Source organism: Leptinotarsa decemlineata, unplaced genomic scaffold (assembly GCF_025532065.1).
Source record: "Leptinotarsa decemlineata unplaced genomic scaffold, Ldec_3_MD MMD2_tig00004433_RagTag_RagTag, whole genome shotgun sequence".
In the NCBI taxonomy this organism is placed as follows: domain Eukaryota; kingdom Metazoa; phylum Arthropoda; class Insecta; order Coleoptera; family Chrysomelidae; genus Leptinotarsa; species Leptinotarsa decemlineata.
Window position 1 is genome coordinate 1496562 of NW_027412608.1, and position 25249 is coordinate 1521810.

The window sequence follows — 25249 nt, forward strand, 5'->3', positions numbered from 1 at the left end:
AATTGGTGCCACAGTCGCTATAAATATGGGATACACGTCCACGACGTGCAATAAACCTTTGCAAAGCTGCTAAAAAACTGTCAGTAGAGAGATCGCTGGCAAGTTCAAGATGAACCGCCTTGGTAGCAAAACAAACAAAAATGCATAAATATGCTTTTATTGTTTTCACACCACGATGGCGACTGAGAGTTATCGAAAAGGGTCCCTCATAATCGACACCTGAGTGAGAAAATGGTTTAACTTGAGAAACTCGAGAAATAGGCAAATTCCCCATGAGGGGTTGAAAAGTCTTAGGATTTTGTTTCCAGCATGGAATACATTGAGAGAGAACTGAATTGATAGCTCTTTTTGGAGATAAAATCCTAAATTGTTGCGACAGAAGGAAATGAGTCGTGCGAAAACCTGCATGAAAAAACTTCTCATGAAAATATTTGATCAAAAGTATAGTCAAACAACTTGAAGGTGGAAGCAACATAGGATATTTGGCAGAATGGGAGAGGGAGGCATGTTTCAGATGACCTCCAACACGTAAAATTCCCTCAGAATCCAAAAAAACTTGAAGTTTTCTCAAAGGTTTAGAAAAACGTTTACTTTCGATTTCTACAGAAAAATGGACACTTTGGACATGCCGAACAAGTCTAACAAGTGCCTTGTGGCGCTCGCAAGGCAAAATTGAGCCTAAGAATTTTTGAGAAGGTTTTTCGAATTGTTGATAAAACGTAGCAAGTAAACTAGAACATTTTGTAGCGATCTGAAACAAGAATGCGTTTCTAATAAAATATCAATGACATGGTCAGTACTAGAGGTTAAAAATACTGGAATTGATTTTTCCTCCTCCACCGGGGGTGCAAGGGGCAGAGAAGGCGAATTAGGTCATTCATAATGTTTTTTAAGGAAAGGCGGACCGGTGAACCACATAGAATGTGATATCATCTGACGGGGTAACAAACCTCTGGAAGCAGCATCCGCCGGATTATTGGTGGTATCTATGTAATACCAATGTTCAGGAGCGACTTTCTCCCTGATGAATGTCACACGATTTGATACAAATGTCTTTCAACGGTGTGGATGACCCTTAATCCAATATAACACTACTTGGGAGTCGGACCAACAGTAAACACGTTTCAGATTTAATTGGGGTGTAATAAGATAAATGATTGATGAAATCAGCTTCGTTAATAAAACGGCTGCACATAACTCCAAACGCGGAATAGTAGTTTTCTTAGTTGGTGCAACTTTGGACTTTCCACATACGAAGCTAACATGATTCAGTCCATTGGCATCAAAAGAACACAGATAAATAACACAAGCACATCCTTTCTCAAATGCATCGCTAAATCCGTGAATTTCATAAGCGATTGCTTGGGAGTTTGTGAACATACGCGGAATTTTGAGACTGGATAAAACGGGTAGATCAGTTTGATACTGATTCCAGATGCGAATAATTTCATTATTGGGAATATCATCCCAACCAATACCGAGAATGAGATGTTTGCAAAAAAATGTAACTGGAGAAATGAATCCTAAGGGATCATATATGCGAGCTAATTCGGATAAAATTGTTCGTTTAGTACAAGGACGATTTGGAATTGCAGAAACAATGAAAGAAAAACAATCAGCAGAAGGATTCCAACGCAATCCCAAAATTTTCAGACAAGAATCGATATCTTCAGAAAACGTGTGCGGTTCGTTGGACAAATAAGAGGGAGGCAAATCAGAGAGCAAAGAAAGGTCATTGCTAGACCACTTTCGAAGTTCGAAGCCCTCTTTTCGTAAGGTAATAATTTCAGTTTTGAGTTGGTGAGCCTTTTCAAAGGTAGGAATAGACATCACGAAGTCGTCAATATAGCAGGTGGAACTGAGTGCGAGTGAAGCAAGCGGAAAAGTACCACCTTCATCTTTAACTAATTGTTCAAGTGTTCTGAGCGCAAGAAAGGGCGAGCAGTTCATACCGTAAGTTACAGTACGAAGACGATAATCTTGTAGCGGTAATTTGGGATCAAATCTCCAAATGATTCTCTGAAAATCTCCATGAGAAGGATTAATAAGAATCATTCTATACATTTTTGTCACATCCATACACAATACGTAAGGATGAATGCGGAAATTGAAGATAATATTGAAAAGATTTTGTTGCAACTTTCGACCAGTGTATAAATTATCACTGAGCGATATTTGATTCGAAGACTTTGCTGAGGCATTGAATACCACTCGCAATTTTGTAGTCGTGCTATCGGGTTTCAAAACACAATGGTGTGGAATGTAATAACATGTGGATGGAATGTCCATACTAGAGATCAGCTCCATGTGATTAAGATCTAAATATTCTTTCATAAAAGCAGAATATTGCTTGTATAACTCCGAGTTTTTGATTAAGCGGCGTTCTAATGATAAAAACCTAGTGACAGCAAGGTCACGAATACCTTGGTATTGGACCGTTTCATTCTTCATAAAGTTCGAATAGACTTATCAGTTTTAACCCTATCTGCAAGGGCTCTCAAAACTGTAATTTCATTTATAGCAGAATTACGATAAATTTTGTATTTTTTAACCTTATCCATTTTGATATGGGAGCAAATAAACAAAGTGAATTCGAAAGGAATACCCAGAAAGTAACAGGTGATAAAAAACGCGAGCAAAAAACGACAGCGGGAATTGAGGAATTCCAAAAAATATAAAAGCAGTTCAGCGATCGACGGAGCAATGGTATGTTGAGCGCAAGATAATTAGTTGGTCATGCGCTGTAGATACACTTCCACTTTTCAACGAAAGTACTGTTTGGCAAGAATATGAAAATAGAGACGAAAATTCAATTTTATGTTCATTAAAAATTATAATTTCGCTACGGAATTCACAAAATTATGCAGATTCGAGACAGTCACTTTGAAATTAGCAATTTTCAGAATGAAATTCAAAAATGAGCGGTTCAAAAAAAATTTTTTTCTTTTGAATGATATAAAAAAAAATTCTTATAGAAAACTCTGACTTAACAGGAATGATTCTAATCGCAGCTCGAAGGACCATGTAACGGAACGGTAATAGCACAGTATTTCTGTATACAGTAGTTTCACTCAGCGTCGGTCCCTTTGATGTCGGTGTCCAGGAGTTTCATTTTTTATAATGATGACGTATTTGACACTAATGACATTTCTCCCTACTACAATCTCAACCAAAGCGTGTATACACTGCTCAACATAACAACTATTCATATAAACTGCTCAAAAAAAAAACAGTCTATGAAAACCATGTTGGGCACCTGAGAAAATTGTACAAATGATAATTTTGCATTTGTGTAATATTGAAGTAACCCAGATCATTTGGGCAATGATGAACTAAGTTTCAAGTAGATTTTAAAAATTCATGGAATCGGCAGATGTTCATATTCGAATGTGACAAAATATATTTTCATTTCAACAAGAAAAAAGACAAGATAAAGAACGTGTTTTGTTATTCATGAACCATGGTACGAATCCATGCGAAATTTCTTTGTAGTGATTTTTGGGGCCAAATATAGCATATTCATTTATTGATTGGAGAATTCAAGATGGCGGACGAGTTTGCCGATTCGATTATATTAAGGACCAATTATTAAAAATATTCCTAATCGAATTCATCACTCAAGATTAAGGAATCTGTAGAGCCTATTCTTTCTGAATTATGTAGTTACTATTCAGGACTTGAAGAAGTAAAAAAGTAATTAAGTATGTAGTGTTCAATCATACAAAAGTAATTTTTTTGTATGTATGTACTAACTATAAATGTATGTGAGAGTTTTCGGAGTCGGAAGTTATGAATTATTTACACTGTAAGATAATAGGTTGTGTAGTGTATCCGAATTGTTGTTGATAAAAACTGTATATTTTTTGTGTGCACTGTGCCGTGACCTTAGGATAGCAGTTCAGTTGAGTTTGGGAAATAAAATGGAATATACGAAAACCGTGTCTTATTGTTAAATAGTGAAGTACATTACAGTTGGCGACGAGGATAATGGTTAATGTAAAGTGCATTCATAATTGAAGAATTGATATCATTTAGTTCAGGTACCAATAAAGAAAATGGCAGCGCAGTTTGGAATTCAGTCTGAATTCAATCCAGATGTTCACGATTTTGATATATTTATCAGGAAGCTGAAGTCTTTTTTCGTGGCAAATGCAATCGTTAATGAAGAGAGGAAACGTGCAATATTATTGAACGCATTATCCGAAAATGCATTCGTGCTATTAGAAAACCTCGCCTTACCTGCAAAACCGGAAAACATTTCGTTTGATGACATAGTGAAATTATTCGAAACATATTATAAACCCACCCGTGTGGTATTTGCAGAACGTTTTGCATTTTATGCAACCAAAAAGTGGGATTCTGAAACTATCCAAGAGTATGCGGTTCGTCTTCGCGGTCTAGCAACGCATTGTAAATTCGAAACATCATTAGATAATGCACTACGTGACAAATTCATCTGTGGGTTTGAAAAAGGTAAAATTTTGGATATGTTCTTCACCAAAGATGAACATCTGACTTTTCAAGAAGCAATACAAGCGGCTACCGCAACAGATGTTGCAAATCATAGTTATCGATTACCAGCCACAGTGCAAGTGAAAGGAGAAAATATTTACAAACTTGATTATCAAGAAGTGAAAGATCAGAGGACAGGATACAGATCAGGTCCAAGAAACCGCGAACAAAGCAGCAGAGGGCAGACAACCCGTTTCAGAAGGGCAGACACTTCAAACACCAACACCTCATCGGGGTCCTCCTGGCGACAAACAGGTATGTCTTCATGTAAAGTGTGCGGAGGTGGGAACCACGAGACGCAGCGATGTTTTTACCGCGAATACACCTGCACTTTTTGCGGCGCAAAGGGACATCTCCGTAGAATATGTAAAAAGGTAAATAAAAACCAGTCTTTTAATTTTATTGAAACGGTCAATGAGCCCATCTGTTCCACAGCTGATCCGAATAATGTGTCGGATAACCAAGATTGTTTACAAAATGAAGGGGCATTATTTTGTTTAAGATCGTCACAAGAAAGTCCCATATTACTAAATGTAAAGTTAAACAATTTACCTTTCAAGGCAGAGTTGGATTCAGGGGCTTCTAAATCAGTTATTTCAGAAATTCTGTGGAAAAAACATTTTCCTAATTTAAAACCAATCGAAACTAAATTGAAATTTTTGACCTATGTCGGAGATGAAATAGTACCCCTGGGTAAAATAGTTATGCATGTAACATTTAATAATGAGATGAAAAAGTTTGATTTTTTTGTTATAAGTCGAGGAGCAAATCTACTTTTAGGAAGGGACTTCATAAAAAATTTTAATTTGGGATTTAGTCCACTAAATTACATGAAACTATCAAATGATCAGATAATTGATAAATTAATAAATGAGTATCCAGAAGTATTTAAAAATGATTTGGGTACTTTTAATCGGGGAAAAATGTCGATCAGATTAAAACATGGGACAATTCCTAAGTTTTTCAAACACAGACCCATAGCTCACGCATTGAAAGAGAAAGTAGATATGGAGATTGACAATCTTCTTAAGTTGGGAATATTGGAACCAGTTCAATACTCAGATTGGGGCACACCAATTGTTCCTATTTTAAAAAGCGATGGAACAGTTCGTATTTGCGGCGATTATAAAATCACGGTGAATCCTTTTATCGAGATGTGTCGTCATCCTATTCCTAAGATTGAAGATTTATTTTGTAAGTTATCTGAGGGTATTCAATTTTCAAAACTTGATTTAACTTTTGCGTATCAACAATTGCCATTAGATGATGACACAAAAAAAATTACTGCCATCTCAACACATAAAGGTTGCTTTGTTTACACCCGACTTCCGTTCGGGATTTCCTCAGCACCTAGTTATTTTCAACAGGTAATGGAGCAAACATTATCAGGAATACCAGGAGTGTGCTGCTTTCTGGATGACATTTTAATTACGGGGGCAAGTAAGCAGGAACATGTGGAAAGGTTAAGATTAGTGTTGAGTAGATTACAAAATTGTGGGTTGACCATTAATAAATCAAAATGTATTTTTTTTCAAGACTCGATAGAATATTTAGGTCATAGAATTGACAAAAACGGTTTACATAAAAGCGAAAAAAAAATTGAAGCTATATTGAAAATTCCTAAACCAGTTAATGTGTCTCAAGTAAAATCATTTATAGGTTCCATACAATATTATCAAAAATTTATCCCTAATATACCAGATGTGCTACACCCTCTTTATCAACTTTTAAAAAAAGGGTGTTCTTTTGTATGGTCCAGAGAATGTGATCTTGCATTTGAAAAAATAAAAGAAAAAATAATTTCTCCACAAGTATTAGCTCATTATAATCCTAATGTTGAGTTGATACTGACGGTCGATGCCTCCTCTTATGGGGTAGGTTCAACCCTTTCTCACAAGTATCCAAATGGTTTAGAGAGACCAATCGCGTTCGCTTCTCGAACTCTCTCAAATACTGAAAAAAATTATTCACAAATAACAAAGGAAGCACTGAGTATAGTTAGTGGAGTGCAGAAATTTAATTCATATTTATGGGGTAGACATTTCGTGCTGAGGTGCGATCATAAACCACTCATTTCAATTTTTGGTAAAAAAAAAGGTATTCCTACTATGACCGCTAATAGACTACAGAGATACGCTTTGTTTCTTAGTTCATTTGACTTTGACATCCAGTATGTCAGCAGTAATAAAAACTGTGCGGATTTTTTGTCACGACTTCCACTTGAAAACATGACAAATGATTCTTTTACCGAGGAAGATAACTATGTGACATTAAATTATATCATTGAGAATGAACAAGTACCAATTGATGTGAATGTTATGAAAAATGAAACAAAATCGGATGAAATTTTGAATGTTGTAGTAAATTATGTATTGAACGGTTGGCCGGAAAAAGTAGATATTCAGTATGAACCATTTTTCAGAAGAAAAGATGAATTATCAGTGGAAAATAATATTTTGATTTGGGGATACCGGGTGATAGTACCGAGCTCACTGCGAACGAAAATTCTATCTGAACTACACAAAAATCATTTGGGGATGGTTAAAACGAAGACACTAGCTAGATCTTATGTGTGGTGGCCCTCCTTGAATGAAGAAATCGAGGAGACCTGTCGATCGTGTAAGGCTTGCTTCAGTGTTCGCCAAGTCCCTCCTAAAAGTGAATTGCAACCTTGGCCAATCCCTGACAGAGTATGGCAACGTCTACATTTAGATTTTTTAGGTCCAATTAATGGGAAAATGTTTTTAGTAGTTTTAGATGCTTTATCAAAGTGGGTGGAAGTTTTTATTCTAAATTCTATAACATCGCACTGTACTATAATGAGACTGCGAAGTCTTTTTGCACAATTTGGTTTACCCGACCAAATTGTATCAGATAATGCAAAGACATTTATGTCTACAGAATTTCAACAATTTTTAAGAAATAATGGAATTATTCATGTGACGTCACCACCGTATCATCCAGCATCAAACGGGGCGGCAGAAAATAGTGTTAAAACTATAAAACATTTTATTATGAAGGAGTTGAAAAGCTCATATGATTTTATAGGTCACTTGTTCAAGGAGAAGAACTTGACTGAACAATCTTTGAATAATTTTCTTTTAATTTATCGAAATACAGAACACTGCAGTACTGGGGAGTCACCAGCCCGTATGATGTTGGGTAGACCCTTGAAAACTAGATTAGACTTACTTAAACCCAATTATATCGGAGTGCGTAAAAATAAATCGATTGGTGAAGTGAGGGAAACATTGAAAAAGGCGCAAAGTAAACAAAAAAAGTATTATAAAGGAAAAAAACGACGTTGTGTGCAAGATGGGGAATATGTTTTAGTACGAGATTATAGAAAATCTAAACCTACTTGGATTACGGGAATCATTGTAAAATCGATTGGACGAAAAACTTTTTATGTAAGAATCCCAAATACTACACTTATATGGAAACGTCACATGAATCAATTGATGCCCCTGTATCGTCGTGAAGAAACTTCACTTCCTATTATCAATAATGGACTTTCGAGAATCCGGAAACCCCAACGGAAGATTTCGAATTAACAACGGAAACTAGAGAAAATTCAATAGATTCACAGGAGACAGTTTTTGACTCAAATAATTCCAGATTGAGGGAGGAAATCGAAATAACTCCAAAACAAATTGTCGTAACAGAAAGGCCAAAACGTATTCGAAATCCTCCAGAGAGATTCATTCCTTATTAGTGTTATATTTTTTTCTTTCTATATAATGTAGTTAGTAAGTTAGGTTTTTTTATTTTCTTTGATATTAGGGGAGAAAAAGTGTAGTGTATCCGAATTGTTGTTGATAAAAACTGTATATTTTTTGTGTGCACTGTGCCGTGACCTTAGGATAGCAGTTCAGTTGAGTTTGGGAAATAAAATGGAATATACGAAAACCGTGTCTTATTGTTAAATAGTGAAGTACATTACAGGTTGTTTTGCTGCTTCCAGCTTTTATCCAAGTAAAAATTGATAATAAAATCACTGGTATAGTCCAAATGCATTTTGACTATACCATTATATATGTTTTCCGACAGAAAACAACTACTTCTTTAGCTAATAACTCGACATATATTGACAAATGTTGATATTTGAATCTATACAAGTCTAGATGTCTAATCAACCCCGAAAAGTTGCTGCGTAGATTAAAAACAGTTATTCTAAATGAAACATGTCCTATTAGTCAGCAACTTCTTATATAATGTAAATTTGACTATCAAAAATACCTTACGACTGTTAACCTTTCGGAATCCAAGTCGCCTCAGACATAATTGCAAAGATTCTCACTTTGAAGAAACAACTTTGCAAGAGCTCTCTAGGACAAATAGTGGGATTTCACCTGATTCGAACAAGGAACCAACTGCGAACCGTTTTGAAGTGTTCCTCATCAGTGCAGACCATGCTATCACGGTTGTATACACACAGGGACTCGGCACAGTATAGTTATATAAGTATACTGTGGACTCGGTATTCCTCGTAGACAGCTCTTGCAGAGTTGTTCCTTCAAAGAAAGGATTTTTGCACGTATGTCCGAGATATAATTGGGATAGTTGCCAGAGAAGTAGTTGTTTTGTCAGACACATGCCATACAATGTATACAAAGATATAGACATTTCCAAAATGAATGTTTGCAACTGTCCTGCAGTCCCTAAATAATTTCAAATACGTTTTTCCTCCTGACCTGACTGATAAGTACAGTAGAAAAAAATAAAACTATATAGCCCATAGTAAATCTGGAAAAGCTTTAGTGGGGTTGCAGTCAGAATTTTTGGTACTAGGTCAAAGAAGACTCCTTATTTTCGTCAAGCTTTCGATAGTTTATTTCTACCTTTCTTAAATAAGACATCACTTCAGGCTTTGAATACACTTTATTCAGAAAACTAACAAATTTTTCTATTGCTAAAGTATAATAAGTCGTGGGTACATATAAACACTAGGTATTTAAGAAGTATTGGAGAAAATTTACAAATGTCAAAGGTTTTGTATTTTTTGGTTTTCTTTAATTTTTTTCGATGTAGTTTTGAAACTACGATTTATAAACTTAATCGTATAATAAATTCTCACCCGCACATATAATGAAATTAAATAATCAACTGGAAAATGCAAACATGGATGAGAAAAAGGCACTTCCTGGAGTTTATGTTTTATGCTCCTTCCAACACCAAGTTCTATCGATAAGTTTGGAAAATGTTCACTGAAAATAGTTTCCAAAATGTTCAAATAATCTATAAACTTTTCATTTGGAGTTTGTAGATTTCCAAAAGTATCGTTTTTTGCATTTGGATATGCTCTGAATTGCGTGTACAAAGTTTCTGCACTTAATAATTCATTTTCTCTAGCATAGTTAATGCAAATGTCACATTTGTGTTTTTCGAGACATTTTTTCATAAAATAGCTACTTATGTAACTGAAAGAGTTCTGCTCAGGCAACTGTAGATTGGTGTAATCATTGCTATCTAGGAAAAGATATTGATTTATTGTATTCGGTACTAGTACCTCATATTCTTTCAAATTTTCAGGTTTGAGCGAAGTTAGTATTTCATCGAAGTCCTCTATACAATTAGTTCCCTCAATATGTTCAAAAAAACTAAGGGCAAATAGCTTTTTAAAACTTCTTTGAAACTGAATGCAAGTAGGATTTCGACAATTTCCACTCAACTGTCGAATCTTTCCAAAAAAGTTTTCCAAACAATCTTGGTTGAATCTTCTTGTGGAAACTTTGGATATTCCCTTATGTTTTAAAACAGGCCACAGACCTAAAAGAGCTGATATTGTTATCTGCCATCCTTTTATGAATTTAATTCGATTAGTCACATCTTTGCCCGCTTCATCTATTACCCTCATAGATTTAAATAATTGTTTCATTTCTTCAAGAAATGAGATCTGTTTTTCATTTCCTACAAATGGTTTGTTGAACTCTTTCACACCCATATTTCGGCTAGAATTGAATATGTCGAACAGTTTATCCATTTTTTCAATGAAATCTACAGTATGTATTGCTTGTGCAGTTATGATATTAAAGGAAATGTAACTGCTCAGCGCTGCTGCCACAGTCGAACTAAAAACTTGTGTGGCAAGTTTAACCTTCATTTTTTTGAAATTATTAGGATAAATATGGTCATTTGTTAATTTGGGTGCTAATCGGAATTTCTGTTTTATATCCAATTCATAGAATTGTTGTAAATATTTTTTAGATGTCTCATTTCCACCGAACTGCAATTTATACTTGAAAAAGTTGTTTCTTGTGGATTTTACAAGATGTGGAACATCCACCATATAAAATATATTTGAATTGTCAACAGTGAAATATGGGTGGTCTGGTGTTATTCCAGACACTCTGGTGAATTTATGGAAGTTTCCACCATCATCTGAAATGACAACCATGACATTCAAACCTATATTTTTGAGTCTGCGTATGAATTCAGCAAGTATTGTATGAAGTCTTCGACAGAGCACACATTATTAACAAAGAAATATCCTAATTGCTGCTTCCACTTCTGATTTATACTCCTGGCCATCAACACCAATACTTCTGTGGCAGGAATGTATGTACTGTTTTTGACAACCATCATAGAAACCAAGTATTTCATCCTTACTTATGTTATAGAAAAGATTGGTCTTTAGAGACATTTCATCAATGCATAAGATACAATCCCTACTCTCTGCACTGAGTAGCTTAACTTTGGTTTCCAGAGCAGCAAAAACAAAATCATTGAAACCAGTAGAAATTGGGCATTTTCTAGTGATTCTAAACAAGGTACTTTTAGATGGCAGTCGAAATATTTGTTTTAAAAAATTGTACACTTTAGGGTCCAAGAAATATATAGTGAGTGCCAATAATTTGATTTCATTGTTATATCGGCACCCTTTTCCAGTCTTGCCAGATGAAAGCGACAACTGTGTTTCCATAAAGGTAGCTAAAACTGGTGAACACTTTTTCCTAATGAAATTTAAGGCCACTTCCATTTCATTTGAATCTTGCTGATTTGATGTGGTTGGTGGAGTGGACTTAGAATTGAGTTTTCTTTGAAGGTCTCTTATCTTATTTTGAAGGTGCAGTTTCCTTGGTGTGCAGGCAGACAAACTTGTGGATGTTTGAATGTAAGCATCTGAAACAAAAATATTCTCAATAAAAATCCAAAATGCAAAACAGAATTCTTCAATAAGCAAATGGCACATAGTGTAATTTATCATGTTTATAAAATGCATATACTGTATTATTGGGAGTGAAAGTTGCCTTCTGTGTGTCAAGCATGAAAGTGGATAGATTACTTTGTCAACCATGCCACTTAAACTCGTCTCACACTGAATACCACATTTTATTTACATTCACATAGAAATATCAGTTATCAAGAATTGCTTGAATAATTCTTCTTGATAATTTGATTAATCTATTAGATAAATAAAAATTTATGCCACATAATTTTGTCCATTAATAATGTGCCAAAATAAACAAAACTTCACTCAATCTTCACTACCATCTTCCAAAATATAAGTTGTAAAATGATTTTTTTGTCTTTACTTAGCTACCTGTGATTCCATCACACTCAAAAATATATTTTCGTGTATTGCTGATTCCGTGATATTAATTTTATTGAAAAAATTAATGAAATGAATTTGAATACATATATGATACTTCTCCGAGTTGACATTTCGGATACTCAATATGTCTCAGAAACTGGGTTGGAAATATTTGTAGAAGTTTTTCATATTCTTGTACCTATATAGTTCAGAATAAATTTGTCTTAAAAAAAAGCATGTACCTACCATCATTTATCAATAGTTATCATGACTGGTTCTTGTAGCAAATGTGGTCAAAAATTTTTTTCATTAAGACAAAAATAGAATTTTATAACAAAAACTTCTGAGTTGCCTTTATTAAACACTTATAATACATACCTGAGGTATCGGAATATTGAAGTTCAATATTTTCATAATCTATTGATGAGCTGGTGCCTGGAACAGGACTCAATAGTCTTTTGCATTTTTCGGTTGATGTATTGGCAGGAGAAACAGTTCTTGCCTTTCTGCTACTGACATTATCAGCTGTAACATCTTCATAGGTTTGCCTGCCTTGAGAGGTGCCTGCTACACTCTCAGAAATGTTCGACATCCCAGTATCATCAACAACGGGATTATCTTGAAAATAAAAAAAGGTATGGTGGAATTCATTGCTTTGCTTTCAAGAATAGAAAGTTATCTACTATTAACTACTGGACTGCATTATTTAAGATTGACTTTACCTTGCTCTGAGGGGTTTATTTCATCAGAAAAACCGGTGGGAACTGCTTCTTTTTTCAATCTGTTTTTCTGCAAATTGGCAAACATATCACTTCCAAAGTGCTTACAACAGACACGAAAACGGGAATAGCATTCTTCAGACGTGAACTCCTTCAATTTATCCACTTTCAAAATGGCCTTCCATGAAGCACACCTATGAAAAAAATCTCAGTAAAGGGTTTTTTTTCAGTTTCAGAAGATAGTTACCTTGCATCATCTTTGGGAATCCTAAAAAAACTCAATTGGGGATTTTCCCTCGAATTGCTTGAACATACTACGCAATATTTGCATTGTTTTTTGGAAACAAACTCAGCCAAAACTGTAGACATCTTGCAATTCACTATTTCGCAGAAAAAACACCCACTGCTAGCAAACGAATAAAAGTATATGCAACAAAACTTAGAACACGTAAAAACTACGAAATAAACAAAAATCACAGTACTTTATAGGTTATGATTGCATTTTGCACTGTTGCCAATGTGACAATTATCGTTATCCGACATAATATTGTAGATTTGCCAAAATGATCATTTTCGAATAAAATACGTGGAATATTTCTAAGAACCAACGTCTCATCCAGTAATATTCCAGCAATCAGAATTTTATGGAATAAGAGACCACCTTTAACATTTTTTCACGAGTTGCAAAATAATGTACCACAGTAGGTTGGGTGAAACACATGAAATTCGACAACTATGGAAGGTTTGCATGCCTGTCTTAAGGTGGCCACAGACTAGCAAACATGTCCGTCATACATGTGTGTCATACATGCTTGCGCGTTGATGTTTGCCAGTGTGTGGTGAAAAAATCGCAAACATGTACGTCGCACAAGTTTTCCAATTCGACCGGAATTCATGTATGCACAAGTTTGAGCGTGCAAACATGATTGTCGGTGTGTGGCCAAGTATGAAGCTTAGTGCACATACATGTCCAGTTCAGTGTCTCACGGATTTTTTGGGTTGATCAGTTACTGTAATAAACTCTGTCCAGAAATAATCATGTCATCAAATTTAAGACATTTTTCTAAAGCGTTTATGACTGATTTTATAGAGCTATATAAAAGTTTTCCGTGTTTATGGAAAACGAAGAGTCTTGATTATAAAGACAGAAACAAAAAAGATAGCGCTCACATGGTTTTGTTGAAAGAACTCCAGGAAATTGAACCGAATGCTACAAAAAAACTGTAACGGCTAAAATAAATAGCATACGCGGCAGTTTCCGAAGAGAAATGAAGAAAATTGAAGAGTCAAAAAGGTCGGGTACAGGAGCAGATGACGTATACGTAACACACTCATGGTATTACGACTTACTGTTATTTACAAATTATCAAGAAATGCCTCGAGAGTCAGTCAGCAATTTGTATGAAAATCGAGAAAATGAGAGTGAAAGCGAGCAAGAAGTTGATGATGGAAGTGAGGTAAGGAAAATGTATTTTACAATTATTATAATTCCATTTATTACGTCAAACAAAGTAGAAAAACTGTTACAAAATTATTTGAAATTAATGCACCATTCGTTGCTGCCATTCTACAGCACCTTGTCATGCATGTACAATTCTCTGACTTGTTTTGCATCGTTGTTCACCCTTTGGTTAAGAGTTTGTTGTAGTGGAAGAAAATCTGTTGCTTGTAAACCCCATTCAAGAGTACCCGTATCCGTATTTTCCTTGTACAAATTATTATCTAGTGCGTATACAATTCCACGTTTTCTTCTTAAATAGTTGCAAAAATGCAAAACACAGGTTGCCATAACAATTCTGTCAATTGCCTCTGAATTAAACGAAATTGCTCTGTGAAATATTCGAAAACGATTGGACAATATGCCGAAGGCATTTTCAACTTTACTTCTTGCTCACGACAAACGATAATTGAAAATTTTCTTTTCGTTATTCAAATCTTTCCGACTGAACGGTTTCAAAAAATCTTTCCGAAGGGTGAATGCTTCATCAGCAACAAAAACAAAAGGCAACAATTTTTCGCTATTATTATTTGGTTTTGTTGGCGCTGGTAAAGATAATTGTTCATCCTTCAGTTTCTTGTAGAAGTTAGTGTACTCTATAACTCCTCCATCAGATATGTGCCCATTTATACCAAAATCGCACATAATAAATTCACAATTAGCATTCACTACAGCCAATAATACTAGGCTATGTGTCCCTTTATAATTGAAGTAATATGACCCACTTCGAGCGGGAGGAATAATGTTGACGTGTTTTCCGTCAACAGCTCGCACGCAGTTAGGAAAATTACATTTTTGTTCAAAATCGTTTGCGATGTGTCTCCACTCATCTTCTGACGACGGAAACTTTAAAAAAATAACACAGTATTATAATTCTAGCGTACGCAAGGAATGGAACATATAGACGAAGACGTGGAATCACCGATGAATCCACCTGCATGATGTCTGTCACGTTCGTCTGTACCTCGGGATCTTAACCAAAATATAAGTTCCCCATCAACATCAGCAACTAGTAGCGCAGCCACACGTAAAAGTTCAAAAAGAAAACGCCAAACTAAAGTTGATGAAACCGACGAAGTATTGACTATGGTGGGAGAAAGGCTACGTAACCAAAAGGCCGATGATGCGTTTAACATTTTTGGGAATAATGTTGCAGCAAAGTTACGAACCTTACCAAGACAAACAAGAAAATACACCGAAAAACTGATAAATGATTTATTATTTGAAGCCAAGATGGGCAATATTGATAAACATACTAAAATTGTTACGTCGGTCAATACGCCTACTAATTCAAACGATACTAACAACTCCTGCCATACTTATTTGCCGTCAAATGAATACCCTCATCCAGCCACTTATCGTCCAGTACAACATCAAGTACACCTAAGTTCACAAAGACCTACAGATACACAATTTCTAATGACTCCAACACCACAACAACACCTATACCAAAATTTAGAAACTAGTTCACCTACGTCTCGGTATAATTCTAATATTTCAATGTTTTATGGAACTTATCAACCAAGTGAGGACAATAATTAATAGAAATATTTTTTGACTGATGCAGTAGATATTTACATAAATATTTTTTACTTAGTTTTGAGTTTGAATAAATAGGATTGATTGAGTTTAATACGTTCTACTTATTTTATTACCAACGTTTGTGCTAACACGACTTCTTACATTTCATTCGAGTAATAAGATCAAGATAAAGACGTTGAATTATCGAAAACTATAATAGATGTTTTCTTACCTTCATATATACGGTTTTCAAAACGTCAAATATAGCTTTGCAGGTTGAGGAGAAATTAGCGTTGAAAACTTCAAATCTTCATAATTCCTTCCAGTGACTAAATAGCAAAGTGTGGCTGTTAATCGCTCATGAGGTGATATAGCAGCCCTCAAGATCGTGTCCTGTTTTTCAATTATTGGAGACACTAACTTTAATAGTGTGATGTAACTTTCTTCATCCATTCTGAGGTAATTCCGCCAATCATCAGGCTCTAGGCGTAACTCTTCTAGGAGATTAATATGAGTATACTTTGAGCGTTTCAAAAGCCATTCTTTCACCCATTTTGTTTTTTTTTTTGTTGGCTGTTGAACTAGTTTCCTTTTCTTTCTGCTTAATAAAACAGCGTACGCCGCTGCTAACAGAAAGAAGGTGTCATCACCGCTCATCGTGCACTTCCAAACCAACATGTTTGATAAACTTGTGTGTAAGTGTATGGATAAACTCTGTTGGCGTTCAAAGTACGTAACACATGTGTGACATACATGTATGACGCACATGTATGCTAGTCTGTGGCCACCTTTAAACTCGTCGTTTGCGCAGACCTAAGACATCGACGCGTGGGTCTGCGCGTAGGAAAATTCAAACCACAAATCAGCCTTTAGTGAAATTACTGTATACAAAATACTGTGGTAATAGGAACAGTAGGGACTGTATACCGTTATGATACTTAACAAAAATGTTAAAGTAAATCCTTCAAAGACGACTTACCTTGAGTGGATTGCGGCTGTTTCATCAGAGTCCTGAGATAGGTACCAGTTCTTGGAATCGAAGCTAACAACAACAACAATGTTCGTCCCTTTTCATCGCTCCAACACACCACAGAGGGCGCAATCATATTGAAGTCGTTTTGAGGGTACAGGGTGAGGCAAAATTAAGAAAATAAAAATGAGTATGTTAGCCGTTCCGCAACACAGAGGAATACCTCAATCCGTGAATGTTTCGCTCCAAATAACAGGCGGTACGGCGATCTTCTTTACTCAAACAGGAAAATGGTGTGTTTGGCAACAGTAAAAAGTTACTACACTGAACTTCAATCCTAATGGCTATTTCTTTAGGATGGAAATTTTGCTCGATGGTGAAGCCTTGAATATCTACAACAGCTATTCTCATGTTGACTCTTCGATTGATACTGAAGCAAAATCACATGTTCAGTTACATTTTTTAATAATTTCGCTGAGTGGGAGGTGTTCTATGACAGTCTCGTGCACAATGATGCAATAGGCTCTAGTATTTTGAAGAAATCCCTCGGATGCTTCGATTTCACACAATATCACAATCTTTAAGTGAAAACTTCTTCTAGTGCTTCTAATGAATATTCCAACGTTTTGTTTGATTAATTTGAAAGGAAGTATCTTGCCCAAGGTCTGTGAGGAAAATCGTAGTCTCACTGTACTTTAAACTACTATAAATTGTCCGTTAATGAGGAGCAAATTTTAACACTGTGTGACACTGTTTGATTTGTTATCTTTTCGTCGTCATTGTTGTTTTGTCGTTTTCTGTTTTTGTTGAGAGTATATTATCGATGAGGTTAGGTAAAAAAAAATTATTCTGAATAGAAATTTATTATACATTTTTATCATCGTAACATATCACGAAGCCATTTGTATAAAATATCTAAGTTTCGGAGACTGCAATTATATATATATATATATATATATATATATATATATATATATATATATATATATATATATATATATATAAAAATTGGACCTCATTTGGTATGAATACCCGTTCACCGCATATATTTCAGTTCAATGGTTGGGCGCTTGAGGTCGCTGTTCCTCCCGTATATTTTCATTCCAAAGGTGCCTTCGATTTATTTGCTGCGTGCAAAGTGAGACCCGGAGATGTTTAGATTTGTGTTAAATGGACATACTTTTTGTAAAATTAAATGGTTAGGCTCATTTGATCCGAAATATTGTCTTTATCATTGCGAAGAAAAGTAAATTTGTTCATAAAAAATTCTAAAAGTTATAAACAATTGAAGACCCTAGAAAGCAGTGTTCGATTTTGTTGTTTATAGTTCGTAAACTATAAATATTTTCGAATTCTGAAAAAAGATCCTTGAAGGGAAGGAAATTTACTAAAAAAGAGTTTCGACTCCCGAAACGGTATCTCCATTATGTATAATTTTGATTTGACGCTGAAAATAGCCGCCCGCGCGCCACATTTAGGTTGCGCGCATGGCCTCTAAGCGAGTACGTAACTTGAAAATAATTTTTTTGAGGTACGTAAAGTAAATAGAAAAATTTTAAAAATTCATGATATGATCTAAATACCTTAGAGAACTGATTCCCGTTGGAATTTTTAATCAAAGTTGATTTTTCAATAATCTAGACAATTGTTAATTAACAAAATACTTCGTTTATAATAATTTTTTAAAGTAAACAATAAAAGAAAAGACACAATAATGTTTTTAAAAAAATGTATCTTTATTCATCATTATTTTATCGTTTTTATGTCAATAAAAGATATTTATAAACTGAAACATATATAATTTCTATCTCCATTTGTTTATTATTTTAACTGTCGATTATGAAAATTATGAAAAACATTCCTAATAATAATATTTTTTTGTTCATAATAGTTTTTTTATATATCTACTAATTAAATTATTAGTTTAGACATTTTTTTCTTTTCTAAATTCATAATTAACAGTTCTCTACAAAATGACAGAATAAAATTCATTAACAATTCCATTGTTTATTGACTTAACAATTAGTACCTCTCAGCTCAACTTTTTTCTTGAAAGTTATACAAATTACAAAAACAACTACGAGCATAAAAATGCCTAAAACAATTTTTTTCCATTATTCATTCAATTTTGAAAATACATGCTGCAAAAGTTGCAGCAGCTGATTTGTTGACTATAATACTCGTAAAACTTTTAAACTATTAGAGATACGACAATAAATATTCAGATCATTTTTGTAGATAATTGAATCATCTTCCAAATGTTTCCTTACACATACTCTTTAGTTATTGTTTATTTGTTGTTTTAGGCATTTGTTTGTAAGAATCAACGATTTCCTCGAGTTTTTTCAACTTTTCAGGCTTACAGCTCAGTAAATAATGCGAATTTGGATATTGAACTCCGGAGCAATTTTGTTAAACTATAAATTATCTTACAGTTGCAGTTGATTATCTCTTTATTTGCTCATTTTTTCATAAGCTATTAATGAATTTCGCTAAATTTTGGGAGTAGATATGATATTTATAGTTATAACTGAAACCAGTTTATTCCTTTCAAATAAAGAATTTCAATCGTAATATCACGATTAGCGTCAAAAATATTCGTTATTATTATATCAAGAATAAAAGAATAATGAAGCAGTCAATTTATTTTATTAATTTCGTCTTTTCCTCTGTTTTTTGGGGGGGAAGTTTTTGAAGTATGTACTTGCAATATCTAGGTTTGGAAGTGAACGTGATATTCTTTTAAATTTGTTACTCGGGAGGTTTTCTATTTTTTGCTCTTCTTTCTCTTCTGGTTCATCTTCTTCTTGATCTCTAGATTCTTCCATTTCTTTTTCGTCTGAATCTGCTCCGAAGATTCCGTTAATAATTTTTTGATAAGCTGACTTTTTTTATTTTGTTGATCAGTGACCATGCCGTATTCGAAATCCTTATCTCCATTATCAGAGTCATTATTTTCATTTTCATCTCGATAACAAAATTGCTCTGAAGTTCAATATCGGAATTGGCATTATTTACTGAGCTGTAAGCCTGAAAATTTGTGAAAACCCGAGGAAATCGTTAATGTTTGTAAACAAATTCCTAAAACAACAAAATAACAATAACTAAAAATATATGCAAGATGACATTCTGAATGTTTATTGTCATATCTCTAATAGTTTAAAAGTTATATAAGCATTAAAGTCAACAAATGGATCAGCTGGTGCAATTTTTGCGGCACGTGTATTTTAAAAATTGAATAAATAATGGAAAAAAATAGTCTTCGATTTCTGTATGCCAAGTTGAGCCAAGTTGCGTATTTGTTTATAACAAATTATTGAGTAGATAAACAATGAAATTGTTAATCGAATCTTTTTTGTTATTTCGTAGAGAACTGTTAATTATGATTTTAGAAAAAAAAAGTCTTAACTACTAATTTGAACAGTAGATATATATAAAAAAACGATTAAAACAATTATTTTTATTCGAGGAATTTTTTTTGAAATTATAATTGACAATTCTCTATAAAGTTGCAATTTGTTTTTCAAATATTGAAATAGGCCATTTTATATAAAAAAATTTATAAACAAATCATTTGTTTCAATTTATAAATGTCTTTTATCGACAAAATAATGATAAATGAGAAAAAAAATTCACAACATTATTGTGTTTTTTCTTTCTTTGTTTATTTAAAAAAATTATTATAAACAAAGTATTAAAATTTTCAGAACTTTTATCTTGCAATGTATCTAAGAAGGTCTCCACGGAGCGAAATAATTGCCTGGTAATTATTTGAATATTTATTTTACTTTGATTGATTACAGTTGATATCAATGGTTGTGAAATTAAAGACACAACAAAATGGTCCTGTATTCGAATGTGAAATTACTGATTCAACTCATTCTATTCCATTTGTTGTTTTCGTTTTGGCATCAGCGACGTTCGAGAAAAATATGTAGTCACAGGCAGATTCGAATTCAAGATCTGCTGGCACACAATTGCTGTGCCGTTTCACCACTTGTATTAGCTGTAATTTTTGATAATTACATCAGTTGAGTATGTTGAATTTCCCACTTCAAAGAATGGTAGAGTTTTGAATAAGTGATCGAATATATTTTTATTGGTTTTATCGCTCTTGATGAAGAGCTAAATGAAAAATTCAGCTCAATAAAAATCTCCTTCGACTTTTACATTGATTGTTGAAAATGTTCAATTTCATCCACAAAACTGTTTCTCACATACAGAAATATTGTCAAACTCGATGTAGGATGCTAACGTCGGAGTACGGAAGCGCACAATGGCCACATATTTTATTATTTGTTTCTTGGAAATTACGACTTTGAATTTCGAAATTTCGACTTTTTTTTAAAATTTCGACTTCAATCTCGAAATTTCGACTTCAATCTCAAATTTTCAACTCTCTCCCTAGAAATTTCGAGAAATCTCGTAATTTCGAAATTACGACTTCAAACACGAAATTTCGACCTTCGAGATTCAAAGTCGTAATTTCCAAGAAACAAATAATGAAAATATGTTGCCCTTCTGCACTTTCGCATCGAAGTTAGCTTGGTTTTTGAATAAAAGTTCAAAAATTGAAGTTTTTAATTCACACACGTACTTTTTATCAATTTTTTTTAAACGCCATTGTTAACATCATTTATCTCGAAAATCTAAATAGAAATTAGTTGTTTTTGAACTTCGACTTCGAAATAACTCTCTTATACTATAAAAACGTGTCGCAGATAGTAATCTGTTTATTTTCCTCTGCCAGTGAAGAAGTGAAAGTGTCAAAGCTCTCATTCATAAAAATGACACTTTTCACCGGTACAGATAAATGGACAGCACGGTATCATTTTTTGTAGGAAAAAAAGGACACTTCGATGTCGAATTTCAGAAAATACCACTTTCTATTTAGATTTTTGAGACCAATGGAGTGAAAATTGGCATATAATAAAAGTCAGTACAGAGTTCGTTGATAAGTGAAAAATTTCAATCATTGAGAACTGAAAAAATTTCGTCATCAGTTTCTCTTTATATAGAGTTGTTTGACGTCATAGTACCACCATATTCAAATAAAAATGGCCACATGTGTTATATCGTTGAAAAGAAAATTTTATTTCTGATCAAATGGTTGAAAAAAATATACAGTCCTATTGGAAATTCTTGACTTGTGAAGATTTTCACGAGGTTTATTATAAAAAATATCAGCTTCGAAGAACTCCGAATTTCAAATTTCTTACTACATGAACAATTGAATGGCGCCGTGTACAATGATTTCGTTATCACCTGGTATAGCAACTTCACAAGGGAAATCGACATGCCCACTTTCTATTCATAAACAACAACAATCAAAAAAAAATAAATGGAAAAAACTAATTTATTTATAACAAATTGTTTTTTGAATAAACAATTAAAAAACTATTTTTTTAAAATTTCGTAGAACGATAGAATTCATGATTAAAAAAAGTGGTTCCTTAATTTTGATATTTGGACGCAAAAAACCATTGTTGATAAATGAACGCATTTTTTAGCAACAAATAATTTTTTTCTCTGGAAATCACAATTTTATTCAATAAATATATAACAAAAAATATTTTTAAATTCACCCATGTAAATGCAACGGAGCGAGAAGATCTATTCGTTAGCCTATTGAGAATAACTTCACGAAGTGAAAACAATTCTAGGGTTCTAGTTAGTTATTTAACAGTTATTTATTAACTAACAAATGCATAATTAATGAAAAAATTGGGATGCAATTTTTTTTTATCGCGGATTATTGTTCATTGATGTATTCCAAAACTACATGAATTTTTTCATTTCTCAATTTTCATATTTATTATGTTGAAAAAAAATTTGTTGCTGTGTCAGATTGACGCCCCGCACGCGAAAGCCTGGCTACCCGTTTTTGCTCTAGTTTCAGGGCTCTGTAAAAATGATAAATAGAGGTACTGCTCCAGGAGTCAACATTTTTTTTTAGCATATCTGGTGATCTTTTTTTATCTGTTTTTAAAATTCGAAAATTTTGGGTGCTGTTCGAGATATTCACAAAAAACCAAACCTCAAGTTTTTTAACTGATTTGTTTATGACTTTCGTAATTTGTTTCAGTGCCTTTTCGAACTCATCCTCAAACTTTCTGCGTGACAATGTGAATCGAATAACACCTTGATCGTAATTTTCGGAGACTATATAAAAATTTTAGAAGAAAATAGTACATGTGAACTAGACTATTGATATCATTTCTGCCAAGTCCCTTGGTACTTTCATATTTTGGAATCCACAACCGGTCTAAAACCTCGTTATTATTTTTCACCATATTCAAAATTTATGTTTTTCTGCCCACCATGAAAATTGTATTTGTGAAACTGTAATACTCAAAACATGAACAACATGTATATTTTTGTTTATTTTGATCAATACTAATTTGAATTACGCAGTGGTTTCCACGACGCAACAATCAAACTTTCATGAATCTTCGCTCATATACATATCTCTCATCCACCTTGCATCCATCTGTTTCACATGTGAAAAACTCGGCAACGTTTAATGGACCTCACTTTGCCTTTATGATGAATTAATACGTGTATATATGTCCTCACATTGTTAGGATCTTTGAAAAATATATACGGACCTCACTTTACTAGGAGAATACTACAGTCGTCACTCTCTAGATGTATATTGAAGAAAAAAAAACTTTTTTCTATTCAGATTTTTGCGAGTATATTTTCCATTTTTCAATTGGAAAACAGAGGCCGCGGCTTAGTTAAAAGTTAGAACATTCCCAGTTACCTCCTTCACCCGGTCCTCACTTGGTTAGGACTGAACTGTGTCCTCACTTTGATAGCTGGCGGTATATATATATATATATATATATATATATATATATATATATATATATATATATATATATATATGTATATATATGTATATGTATATATATATATATATATATATATATATATATATATATATATATATATATATATATATATATATATATATATATATATATATATATATATATATATATATATACTTACCCCCGTATCTAATATTCTAGCTAGAATGATGAAACTCTCGGGACTGATGGAAATGCTCAAAATGCACCTACCACCTGAATGGGGTTGGCCAAAGTGATATACATTGTCCACCACTCGCGATGGAACATCCTATTTTTACGGTAAAACATATTACGGCGCAAAATATTTCGCTTCCAATACCTGAACCCCTTCATTCTATCTGGAGAGTACTCTCAGGTATGAAAGATACAGATGCTGTGAGATGCTATCATCCATTTTGAGCCTATCTGAGGAAAATGTAACAGCACCACATTCTCAGATTATCGAGATAGTGTGAAGCAGTGTATGAAAAATTATCGATGGCGGCATCTATTATAATTGAAGAAGATTATTCGTAAAACTAATTCTGGTTGCTGAACATCCAAATTCTATCCCAACCAGAAGTGAGAGCTCTCGATTGATGAGCAAAAAATGGAAAAAATCTATATTCAAAGGTTCAAATCTCGAAAACTGTACAATTCTGAGCTTTGGCTGTGGACACTTTCAATCAGCACGTCGAGAACTACAACATATCAAAATTTCGGCGAAATTCAAGGCAAGCCATTTCTCATAAATGTGCAGGGTCCTTTATCAAAATATTGAGGAAACATTTTACCATCCGAAACAAAATCAATCTTCATACTCATTGCAACACCGAAACAACTGTTAATTTTTAAAGAAAAAATCGCACTCGGTGAACAGGTAAAATTTGGATTATTTTACCTACTTACTGAATTGTTGTCTGAAATCATTTGAAGGGATTGAATTACATCAGTTTCATCGAATCATGCGGTGCCCTGAAATCACCATGGAAAACAGTTGCTCATTGATATTTACTGTCAACCTGACAATATTGTTGAAAGATCTTGTTGTATTAACCCCCAGACCACTTTTCATTGCATTTGTTGTTTCTAGTATTGTTGTTCTTTGAATCACCGTTGTTCCTGTTGTTTCGTCCGTGTTTTTGTTCCCATTGTGTTTATTGTTCCTGTATTTGTGTTGGATATTTTTCCGGTGTTCCAGTTGTTTTCTGTTCGTGAGTTCCTGTTCATATTTTAGTATTTCTGAAGTCCCCATTTTAACTGATATCAGCTCATTTTGATTGACAAAGTTCAACATGGCACGTCCGTCACTTCAAGCAAAAATTGAAATTGTTTTAATTGTAGGTGAAGGGGTGAGGTCTTATCGTGAAGCGGCCGCTGAATTTAATAGAAGACACCCGCTAGAGGTAGCTGTACACTCTGGAACTGTACATAAAATATATAATCTATTCGTGAGCACCGGCCAAGTAACAAAGGACAGAAAAATTGGCGGCTCATCAAGCTGATCCTAGAATTAGTTTGAGAAACTTATCGCTTCAACTCAATATAAGCCGCAGTAAAATATGGAGGTGTTCAAAGAGGAATAACATGCATAAGTTCAAACCCAAATTTTTGCATACTTTGCACGAAAGAGATGAA

General features: G+C 33.8%; 1 protein-coding gene and 1 pseudogene across 3 annotated transcripts; both read right to left on the reverse strand.

Annotated features, from left to right (window-relative positions):
- Positions 1–9374: 9374 nt before the first annotated feature.
- Positions 9375–13435, reverse strand: LOC111504124 (transposable element P transposase). 3 transcript variants are annotated; one of them, XM_074179202.1, is made up of 4 exons: positions 13013–13434; positions 12769–12959; positions 12425–12664; positions 9375–11634 (listed from the first exon to the last, which is right to left on the reverse strand). In XM_074179202.1, the coding sequence occupies exon 4, from the start codon at positions 10907–10909 to the stop codon at positions 9497–9499; it is 1413 nt and encodes a 470-aa protein (XP_074035303.1). In that variant the 5' UTR covers positions 10910–11634; positions 12425–12664; positions 12769–12959; positions 13013–13434; the 3' UTR covers positions 9375–9496. The 3 variants fall into 3 exon arrangements, with proteins under 3 accessions (XP_074035303.1, XP_023014386.2, XP_074035304.1); XM_023158618.2 differs by having other exon boundaries at positions 13013–13424; XM_074179203.1 differs by having other exon boundaries at positions 12769–13435.
- Positions 13436–13570: 135 nt separating this feature from the next.
- On the reverse strand, positions 13571–15130 carry LOC141484127 (uncharacterized; annotated as a pseudogene).
- Positions 15131–25249: the final 10119 nt, after the last annotated feature.

Coding starts and splice junctions, on each gene's coding strand:
- LOC111504124 (XM_074179203.1), bottom strand. CDS start 10,909: ATGGTTGTCATTTCAGATGATGGTGGAAACTTCCATAAATTCACCAGA.